This window comes from Mycetomoellerius zeteki, unplaced genomic scaffold (genome assembly GCF_001594055.1).
Source record: "Mycetomoellerius zeteki isolate Tzet28-1 unplaced genomic scaffold, Tzet1.0 scaffold174, whole genome shotgun sequence".
In the NCBI taxonomy this organism is placed as follows: domain Eukaryota; kingdom Metazoa; phylum Arthropoda; class Insecta; order Hymenoptera; family Formicidae; genus Mycetomoellerius; species Mycetomoellerius zeteki.
The window spans coordinates 1,203,928-1,215,485 of NW_017256696.1; the positions used below are offsets into that span (position 1 = coordinate 1,203,928).

The window sequence follows — 11,558 nt, forward strand, 5'->3', positions numbered from 1 at the left end:
GATTGTGTCGATTTGTGTCATCAAATGGAAAGCAGCGCTTGACATAAACGTATAACTAGAAAACAACTTATAGCAGGTGTATTCCGAATCGGGTTAACTTGGCTTATTTTTTCCCCTAGATATAGGCTACGTTTACACCGTGCGCTTAGTCTGTGACCTATACGATAGATGTCTTTGTTTAACCTACAGGATAAATAATCCGCGTAGACTCTTAAAGGTTTAATATCTTCTTAATACTATAATAAATGTTTTTCATACAAATAGATTTAAGAAAAGGGATTAATATGGAGAATAAAATATAGGTACTGGATGTTCGTGAATCTGATCGATACAAGACGCTTGCAATGAGATAATGACATTTAATATCCCAATTCTCATACATCGACGTCGTTATAAGAAATATGATTTTATTTGTTTTGCCCGATCCGATTGCTAATTAGCAAATAACCAATCAATTGACAATTAATTAGCACTTCGCTTGATAGTGTAGTCGTCTACAAAGTTAGATGTCGATCACAGCCTATCCGAGACTTTGCCACTCATCATCCCTTCATCATATTAGCATAAAGATACTTAGATAAACTCGAAAAGGATTCCCTTCTATTTCTTATAAGAGAAATAGAATTTTATTCTCTAGGAATCTTAGTCTCGAGTTATGTTCAAGATATATACAATTCGTATACTGATTTTGTCATCTCTTCTCCATATCAGCTACACTTGTTCGTACAAATTATTAATCTAGCAATAAATATATTAGATCGCTTAGAACAAGCTAGATGCATTAGTCCATGTGTCATATGTACGCAATATAAATGAATACGACAAGCGCATCGTATAGATTAATCGCATTTTTTCATGTTATTTTTCTTCTCCTGCTCGACTCTTACTCTTCTTTTTAGTTTACTGTGGCCGCTGCGATGGATGGTTGCGTTTTCTGATGCGTTGCCTGCAATAAATTGTCACAGCAGGAGTCCTTTGTTGTAGTGGATGGTAATTTCCTCGATCTTTGACATGAAACCGGTTGTTGTAAAGTCGCTGTTTCGAAAGAGTCCTCATTTTCTGTTTTGATATTTTGTTGTCGGGTGTTGCACTGACAAGAACTTGTATGATGATGATGATGATGATGCAGCCGTGCGTAGCAGTCACTACATACTCGTACAGGATTGTAGAGCTGCTCGCTAGGCAAGGGAGTAGAATTCTCGGAGCAATCGGCGCAGAAAATCTTCCCACAACATCTGTGTACAAAGATAAGTTTACGAATTATACAATTTAAAAAACAATGATACTAATTTGGACCCATAAGAATAAATCTAATTAAATAAAAGAATTCCTATATTCCATCAAAGTGCTTAAATATTTCTGTGTGAATTTATATGTATACATATCTGATTTTGCAAGCTGTACGCCGAAAATTTTTTCACAAATTCAGTCTTTTAAAAACTGGTAATTTTTAAAATAAATCATTTTTGTTCCAAACTTTTTTAATATTTCATATGCCAAAATTGTAATATATTGACATTTTAAATACTGAAGAATCATATTTAATATTTTAAAAAACATTGTATTTTCTTTATTGAATATAGAAACCTTTTTATTACTGCTTTCTTTTCATTACTATTATTACCAGTGTCTATTGTTCTATTGTGCAAAATACGTACCTGCAGTGATGTTTACGTCTACCAAGCCAGAACTCTGTGTTACATCCCATACATCGAGTCACGGCATGATCGGGCACCCATAAAGTAGGCGCGGGACCTAATTCCTCCACAGCTTCCCAGGACATATCCGACGGTAGTGATTCCCCATGTTCACCGGCGCTACCCACCGAATCAGGTAATGAACCCTGTAAGACATCAGATATTTTTTTATTATATTGTTGCATACATAGCATAGAAAGAATTGTCAGCTAAAGAACTCTACTTACGATGTCATCTATACGATCGATATCTGCATTGTGATTACAAACTTGTTTGATTAGTGCCAGTCTTGTTGTATGCAATTCCTTTCTCAAGGCTTCTTCCTTGAGCTAAAAAAAAGTAATTAAAAGTTAAATAATTATTTTAAAAATTATTAAAAGAAAATAGGATTATCTGCTTTATGTATAATATATTGCCAGATACTTTCAAAGAATATTTTGAAAATGTGTGAAATAACATATCCTGCTTATAAAATACCTTATGCTCTACAATAATTTGTTGGACTCGCATTTGAACGTCACAACATATAACAGGAAGACCGTCAACATCGTCCAACCAGTCAGGATTATCTAGCATAACATCTTGATGGGTTGGAGAAGCTGGACATATGCTACTCGGAGTTCTTGATATCAATGGAGCGCTAGTATCACTCATGTCACTACCCTCATTATGATTACGACTGCACGAAGAACAAACAACTTGTGCAGTAGTAGTGTCAGTTTCAATCCACGGTGAAACAATATCACGCGATGAATTTATCTGTTGCCTATAAATTTTAATAAATCTTGCAATTAATTAAAAGTTCATTTGAACATTTTGTTGAGATATTAAAAAAATGTGTATTTACGCTTCCTTCTCTTCATTTACCACTGGAACAACGGAATCATTGTTGGGTATCAAAGTATCAGTGGAACTATCTACCGAAGGATTGGCAGGCGAATCATTGGATGTTTGATTAATGATATCTCGTTTTGTTCTGATTTCAGTCTCTGATAGATTTTCATTCACGGTTTCGTTCTTGTTATCGTATTTTACATTCTTTTTATCCATCTCAGTCTCAAGTGCTAGAGAATCAAATTTCCTGCAACGAAAAAAAATTACGAATATGTCCACTTATCGCATAAATTTATCAGTTATTACATACTTTTCCATAGAAATACTCGGATCGCTGCGTCTTCTGTGCAGATGCGTCGCATGATCAGGAGCATGCATAAGATCGCCGTATGATCTCGTCTTCGTCATTTGTCCCTGTGGCTCCTCATTCTCACCACCTTCAATGTCTATTACTGTCATTCTTTGTTTATCGTCTCTCATACCAAGCGACGATTCCATAGAGCCTAGATATACTTCAGACCATAGAACAAGATCGCGTACGTTACAACTCGGCCATAATACCTAAAATAACATAAACAATAATATAAAAATCAGCATTGTTGAAAAATCTTTTTTGTCATTTTGTGGAATTATATCAATCATATGTCATATTTTACAACGTACTTGATTCTTTAACGGCGAATATAAATGATTCACGAACGCAGTCGAATTGAGAAAACGCCAAACTGAAAACGTACGTTCGCGTAGTCTCAATTGTAGCCTCTCTTGCCTGGTATTACACAGGAATGTACCGAACAATTGCGAATAGGTATGTTGGGCCAATTTTACCTGAAATAAAAATATTATGAAATAAGAATATTACAAGAATATTACACTTAGAAATAATATTAGAATAATTTCTTTGATAATACATATCTTCTCTCATGATATATGTGTGTATGTGTATATATATATAATGTTTATACATATTTATGTACATAGTTATTTATATACAAATATATTTACTAGATACGCTGACGACATCTGAAAGCTACATTGAAATTGCAGGATTAACTGATGGACACAGTCGAGCCACTGAAGAAATACTGGACAACGCTCATTAGGATCGTCGCAACCGATTGTTTGACCACATCGATCCGCGAACTTATGTCCAAAGTCTAACCATTCTCTCTCGACTAAAACTTGAAATCCCTGGAATAAAACAATAATATAAAATCAGAGTATTATAAAATTATATAGCAATATTAACTTAAATATCTATTATCCTTTAAAAACATTGTATACCTCCATAGTACGATAATATGGATCAAGTAGTATCTGGGCTAACGCGACAATTTGGGGAGTTCTGTCCCAGCCGTCGCTACAATGCACTAATACTGGTCGACCGTCCCTCTCTATTGCAGACGCTACAGTGACTGCAGCTCGCAATAAACCCGACATATGCTGCAACCATCGCGTTCCTTCCAGCAAACTTAACCAACTACAAAAGTAATTAGATTAATAAAAAAAAATTAAAATAATTAAGAATTTCAATAAATGACATAAATTTAACAGTCTAAAAATAACTCACTTTGGTTGATCTGCGTCCGATGCACAAAGCTGTCGTACGGCATGAAAGCTTTTCCGTATTGAATGGATATTTGGTAAATTCATAAATTGTATGTCGCAGCTGGGGTAATACTCGGGACACTCACAACCACCGCCACGTGCCCGATTTGCTACAGCAGTTGTGTAAGATCTGGCATCGACAATTAAAACTTTCTATAAAGCGGAAATTATTTATGTAAAACATGGAACTAATTGTATGCCTAAATTATATATATATATATATATATATACACTTATGTATAATATTTTTTTAAAATTTAATTTCTCGTTTAAAATAATTTCTCATTAACAAGATTTATGTTTCTTGCAGCGACAAAAAATCATTTCTTCCTTGCACTGTATATTGAAGTAAAAATTAATTCTATTATTATGCTAGCACACATATTTGATAGTACAGAAAATATACTGAAAACTCGAAGACTTTTGCGGTTCATGGATCAATAAACTGTGAATATTGATCAGCTATCATAAGATCCATTTTCACTGGAAATGTAGAATACTGAATTGTACATGCATTTATTAAAGCAGAATAATAAAAAAGAAAGTTTTCAATATATTTTATTATTTTTTTATACAGCTGTAGTAAAACACCGCAATTATTATGATCATTTTTGGTTTCCATGAAGAAAAATACGTAAGAAAATATAGAAATAAAACGATCCCCGAACGGTCGCGAAAAAAGTTGTACCCTTCTTCTAATTGAATTTCTAATTGATTAAAATCTTACTTTGGCAGCACTCGACGCATCGTCACCAGTATCGGAATATGTAATAGGCGAATCTACTATCGTAGATTCGCCTTTATCATAGCTACACGCATCCGCAAGAGCTTTTAGAAGAACCTCGTCCTCAGAACTTCTCCAACCGAGCCAACCAACTTCTGGTTGACTACTACGAGCTATCACGGCGCCATTATTCACGTGTCTATAATTACAATGATAAAATAGATGATTTATTATAAATACTATCGTATAAGATGAAAAATAAAGACTATACCTCCAGATAACAGCTGGAATTCGTCTGGAACTTCGAAATTTGGCAACAAATTCGAGGGTTTCATCGGAAATACAAGCAGGAACTAGAAGCTGTGGTGGATAGGATGGACACATCCGATAATCTTTATTTATTTGACTTACGCGCCATGTACCGTGCAAATTAAATTTTAATCGCTCAACCTATAGGATATAATGGATATTTATATAAAGCAAAAATTTCTGCAGTCGCAGATAAAAATATATAAAAAAAGGTACGCTCTTACTTCTGAATTAAAAGTAGTAATATAAGAACTATTATCTTTTCCAAGCCTAGGATAATCTTTGCCTTCTTCTATAGACCATGCGTAGTATGCAAACGCAAATATATCCTCTATACTTTTTCGTGAATACGTCACTTTGTGCAATCGTTTGAACCACTCTAAACAGTGCTCATTTGTAGTAAATGCGCAACTGAAATATCAGTATTTTTAATATGTTGATACCTTTTTAATAAAAGTGATTACATAAATCTGTCATACACAGTAATTAATAAATGTAAGAGAGCAAAATTTAATATATTTACAGAGATAAAAAAATAACAGTACATTATAAATACCTTAAAGAACGTGCATCCTTGCATCCAATATGCAAATAAAATATTTCTTTGACCTCCAATTGTTCAATGAGACCCAGAGGTATATTATAACATGTTTGACTCAATTGTAAATAAAGCCTATAATTTGAAAGTGCCAAAACACCATCCGTTGTCCGTCCCAATGCCACGACTGATTCCCCGCTTAATGGTGTAAACGGAATTGTCAATGTTTCATCCTCGCATTCAAAGTTTGTGTGCTTAGGAAACAACTCCGAGGCATGGAGATGACATATGGATTGCAAACTGGTTGGTTCCTCTGAACTCTCCATCTCTCCTCCTCTCCTCTCTTCGTTCTATAATTAAAAAACGTATATCTTTGACATTTGTTTTGATTTTGATTTATTGTTCTGTTAGCTTAATTATGTGTATGCAAAATTTAAAACCTAAAATCTTAAAGTAGACAAAAAGCACTGATAGCTATTATCTTATCTCTATCATTATATTGTTCTTTATATATCAATAAAATAAACTTACTTAATATGAACTCAGCAACTATATTTGGAATTCCCAAATTAAGATAGTCTGTCTCCTGTAACATATACAACTTGTAACAATATATATATTTGATAATATCTTTGAGACTTTCACTGGTATTTTCTTCAGAGATACCAACAAGGTTCACAAAACATCGGCATTAGCAATGGGAGGGGATGACAACACGGCGATAACCCGCAAACCCTTTGGCATCTCTGAATATGTATACTTTTAATAAAAAATGTGTATACTTTGTTTCCATATGCATACACAGCCTATAAATGTTTACATTGTCAATAATATTTAATGCATCACAGTGTTTCAAGAATAATGATACTGAAAGGAGTTTATTGTGTCACAAACTAAAATAAGAAGATAATTACCCATAATGTTAAAATTATATTAATCTACTTTCAATAAATAGATTAGTAAAAAATTAAAAGCGTGTTAATATAAATATATTTTAGATTAAATATAAATATACAAATATATATATATATATATATATACACAGTACATACTTTATTTCAAACGTAATAGATCGAATATCTCAGAAAATATGAAAGGTACGGATAAACATTTCAGATGAAAATTGTACGATCTGAAGGGACACAAATATTGGTAAAATTAATTTTCGAAAAAATCAATTTTTCATATCGAGGTTACCACTTTTTAAAATGAAATTGTATGATTTTCTTTTACATAATACGATTCTTCTGATTATTCCGCATATAAAGATAAAACTATCAAAAAAATCAATAGATAAAGCTATCAGAAAATCAATAATTTTTGAGTTATTTAATACTAATACATATGACATGAAATATTAAATATCTTGGTTTGTAAAGTTGAGCAAATGAGAGTACGGCGCGGTACATAGTATGCAAAAAAATAAAAATTAAATTAAAAAATTAATTTTTTCCCACTGATTTAATTTAAATGTAAATTATATTTAACTTGCTGTTATAACCTTGAACGTTTCGACCATATTTTAATACAGAAAAGCTTCTAAATAAGCGTTATATTTCTGAAATTTTATTAATTAAACTGCAAAAAAATAGTTTGAATTTTACGGTCCGACATCGAATGATTACATCATGCATACGTAGATATAATAAATAAGTTATAATTTAATTCATGTACATGAGCCTTAAACGACAGGTTATTTATTATGTATTCATTTCTTTGTCACCGTAAATAACATTATTATTTACGGTCTTAACGGTTCTGACTTGTATTTTGACTTTCTCAGCAATTTTATAATTCTTGATGTTTTATTCTAACATAACTCATATTATAATTGTGTTCACCGATCTGTTTTTATAAATTATGATATATTTTACACCCTTGGCTTCAGCTGAATCTTTTTTTTATTTATTCCGTTTTTATACTGTTGATTTAAAAGATTCATATACTTTTGCATATTCATTCGAATCGAAAATAAATGATTTCTATTCTCTATTCATAGTTGATTCTTATATAAGCCAGTAAATCTTAAGATGTCCAATCAAGAGTCGCATTAACATTTTAAGATATTACTTAAGACGATCTTAAAATAAGAACAGACTACTAGCCTGTGATTAACTCATTAAATCTTAAGAAGATCCTAAAGTCGTCTGTATTACCGATTAAACGCAATAAATTTTGTATAACAATTATTTTTTCCTCTTTTTACAGATTTGAAAATCCTTTTCCAGGATTAAAGCATATGCATTAATATGTATCTGTGAGGTGGTTTATGTCAAGAACAAGAAAGTTATTTAAATTAAAATTTTTTTACCATTTCTTACTCCAATATGGCATCAGAACTGTCAATATTGTAACAACATTTGCTTAATATAAAAGCTTTGCAATTTATACTTACGAAATTGTGATCCATAGATTAATAGTTTATTTGAACAAACAACGTGGAGTTCATAGAATTAAACTTAGACATCTAGTTAAAATGCTATTGTTCTACAAAAATCTATGTATATGTGTGTGTAAGATATTGAGTGTAGTAGTATATAAAAATTTGTCACATTTTATCGATAAAACAGCGATCTCGTCAAAATTCGCTTCACTTTAGGATCCCCTTAAGATTATCCTTAAATAATATTTACAATTGATTCTTGTATTTAAGATCACTTAAATGACACTATAAAAGCTTATTGTACATATTCATAGTCAGATCTTATATTTAAGACTTCCTTAAATTTATCTTTAGATGCTCAGTAGTCAATAAAATAATTCATAGAGCATCCGAAGATAAATATAGATAAGAAAGCCTTAAATATAAAGCCTGACTATGAATACGGACATAAGTTTACCTTTTTATCTTATACTTTTAATTTTCCTACAATTGTCAAAGGCTTTACGAGCACATTCTAAGGTACACATAGTTTAAACAGTATTATGATCGACATTCATAGTCAGTTCTTATTTCAAATTCAATTGTATATGCACATATATATATATATGTATGCATGTATGCATGCATGCACGTACGCATACATATTTATGTGCATATACAATTAGCATCTTAAAATATAACTTGAGACGATCTTGGAATAAGAATAGACTTATGAATATCGTTCATAATCTATTCTTATTTTAAAACCATTTTAAGTAATATCTTAAGGTGTTAATATAGTTCTGTGATTGGCTTATAACATTTTAAGACTAGTGTACTTGAGACTTATGCCTGGTTTGTGCTTCGGTCTTAACCCTAAAATCCTAAAATTCAGCCAATGGAACACAGATTTCCATTAGGACCAATTAAGACTGACAGCCCTATTGGCTGAATTTTAAGATTTTAGGATTAAAACCGAAGCATAAACCAGGCATTATAATATAATATAAGAACTCTATGGATACCGGCCTATGGACCAGTCTCACCAATTTCGATTAACCTAATTGGTCGATTAAATGTCAACCATGATTGGTCAATTCTATTAAACAGTAAATTACTTATTAAAGCGATTGATCAGTTCCAATACAATTGGTCAATTAATTGGAATTGGTGAGACTGCCCTATGTGCTCAGAAAAAGTAAATTTGTGAAACCTATTGCTTCTGAATAACAATGTCAATTATTGTCAATTGTTGACTTTTTTTCACATGTAGATTACACAAATGGAATTGTCTATAATTTAGAAAGAAAAAGTTGTCTTGCTCAAGAATCGAATGATTTTTATATTACGCTATGCACATTCTTCGTACTTGTGAAAAATAGAGAGATAAAGATATCAGTGTTATCAATAAGCCAGATAACGGAAAAATCATAAATTTTGCCAAAGATAATGCAACAAATAAAAAAAATTCTAAAATGCACATCGCAGCTGTTCATTCCAGTTATATTTTCTGCATGTTATTTCCAAAGTTTGAATGTAATGATTCCACTTTAAATGCAAAATGAAGCTGACGAATGAGTGTTCTTCCAATTTTCATGCTCGTAATGTTACCGTATATATTTTTCTTATCGATATATTTATTGTGAAAAAAATACGAGATTTCGTGCATCCGAAATGGAAAAGCTTTTTTTGTGTCTTTCCGTCTGAAATCCGTAGCAACACAAGACATTGTTGAGTAACGTGACGTGACGTGACGCGACACAACATCGAGCGCGTGTTCCATTTTATTCCGCGTTCCTATGCCTACCTACTCGCCTGGCTTATCGCTATGCAAGTATACAGCACTATGCAGCCGACGGCCAATTCGGCGACATGTGTCGGCCTTGTAACGCGCATCACATACGACATATATGTAATTATTCGCGCAAACACTTTTTTTTCACCTTAAGGAAGAAAGGCACACGGAGTGCATACGATTATTTACGTTTGTATTGTAGCGCAAATGAAGAATCGCTTCTACTCACTTCTGGATTATGAGATATCCCACATGGACAAGCACGTCGGTTTATACTTTAAGGATATATATGTATATAGGTATATATATTTCTTTCTCCCTCCGCAGTCTCTGTTCTCTCATGCGAAATCCATGAACCGAACGCTACAGAACGCCACGTACTAACGACACTGCTCCGCGACGCGGAGCATCGTCTTCATGGACACTTCCGGAACGATAAAATGCCAGGATTGCCAGGAACACAATGACAGCGAGCGCCTGGTCCCCTGGTGCTGATGCCTGGTAGTGGTGGGAACTGGGAACGATGACGACTATCAGTTCTCATTACGGCATTTACGGCAGATGGATCATGGCAGCATGCGGCCATGCGCACCCGTATCGTCTCGCTATGGAAAGATTGGAAAGTCGAAATTCATACGTTTGCGAGACAAACACACAACTTCGTCACGTTATTATAATCCAAAATTGTTGTGCATGTATTGCAATAATACGCAACAATGGCCTTGTTTACACCCAGCCAAGTCCAATCCCGATTCACTTCGGAATGAATTTCTCGGACGTAAACGGGTTAGTTTCGGTTCACTTCAATTCACTTTTCTCACCGGAGTGGAGCAAACTAGGATTGGAAATATCGGATTGTAAACGCTTTGGATCGAAACGTAGCGAGTATTACCAACATATAATATGTAACCAATTAACAGCAACAAAAACAAAGGCAAAAATATAAGAATATTTTGACATTTTACATATACTTTCATTTCGCTCTCACTACGAATAATAAGATCATTCCAGATCAATCCGATACGTTCCCGTGTAGACATAGTAAGAATCAGCGTTGCCAACCTCCGCATTATTACAAATCATACTAAGGTCGTGTTTAGAGACAAATATGAAAAAGAAAGCAGGCGATCCATAATGCGGGGTCTACAATAGAAGTCGTAGCAGTCGTAGGATTTTAATCGAATATGAGCAGAATAATCAACTGTGATTGGTCAATTTTCTACGACTTAAGACTCTACGATCTCTACGACTTCTATTGTAGATCCCGCATAAGCGGAAATTTAGGGTGCCATTACATAAGCGCGGAAACGCGGAAATGCGGAACCGCGTAGCCAATCAGAAGCGATCCGCTGTTATGGTTTCGCGTTTTACCGATTACTGATTGGTTGCGCGTTTCCGCGTTTCCGTAGGTTTGTCGCGTCGCATACTCCAACGTGTTCCAATATGCTCCTATCATAATTCTTACTCACTTCAACGTGCTTGATAGAGTGAATAGGAGCTATGGTAGGAGCATGTTGGAGCATATTGGAGATTGCGACGCGACAAACCTCGTGTTTCCGCGCGTTCGTTAACTTTTGTCGCGCGATGGAAATTATATATCTATTAAGCCGGTGGCACACGATGCTTGTTTTCTTGCTGGATTGCAAGCTAGAATAAATTCTTGCTTCCGTATTGGCTACGATGCTGACACT

General features: G+C 33.6%; 1 protein-coding gene across 3 annotated transcripts in view; it reads right to left on the minus strand.

Moving 5' to 3' along the window:
• Positions 1-311: 311 nt before the first annotated feature.
• LOC108721516 (myotubularin-related protein 4) overlaps positions 312-11,558 on the minus strand; it is an 18,995-nt gene continuing 7,748 nt past the window's right edge. Inside the window, exons 1-16 of one of the 3 annotated variants that reach the window (XM_018446087.1) lie at positions 10,097-10,134; positions 6,242-6,296; positions 5,729-6,060; positions 5,397-5,583; positions 5,135-5,313; positions 4,867-5,062; positions 4,102-4,292; positions 3,816-4,011; positions 3,537-3,722; positions 3,195-3,359; positions 2,842-3,092; positions 2,545-2,778; positions 2,175-2,463; positions 1,925-2,026; positions 1,659-1,843; positions 312-1,235 (exon numbers count right to left, since the gene is read on the minus strand). In XM_018446087.1, coding sequence (XP_018301589.1) covers positions 896-1,235; positions 1,659-1,843; positions 1,925-2,026; positions 2,175-2,463; positions 2,545-2,778; positions 2,842-3,092; positions 3,195-3,359; positions 3,537-3,722; positions 3,816-4,011; positions 4,102-4,292; positions 4,867-5,062; positions 5,135-5,313; positions 5,397-5,583; positions 5,729-6,036 — 3,009 coding nt within the window. In that variant the 5' untranslated portion in view covers positions 6,037-6,060; positions 6,242-6,296; positions 10,097-10,134 and the 3' untranslated portion in view covers positions 312-895. Of the gene's footprint in view, positions 1,236-1,658; positions 1,844-1,924; positions 2,027-2,174; positions 2,464-2,544; positions 2,779-2,841; positions 3,093-3,194; positions 3,360-3,536; positions 3,723-3,815; positions 4,012-4,101; positions 4,293-4,866; positions 5,063-5,134; positions 5,314-5,396; positions 5,584-5,728; positions 6,061-6,241; positions 6,297-10,096; positions 10,135-11,558 lie in introns of those variants that run through there. The other 2 variants (XM_018446088.1, XM_018446089.1) reach the window with 2 other exon arrangements.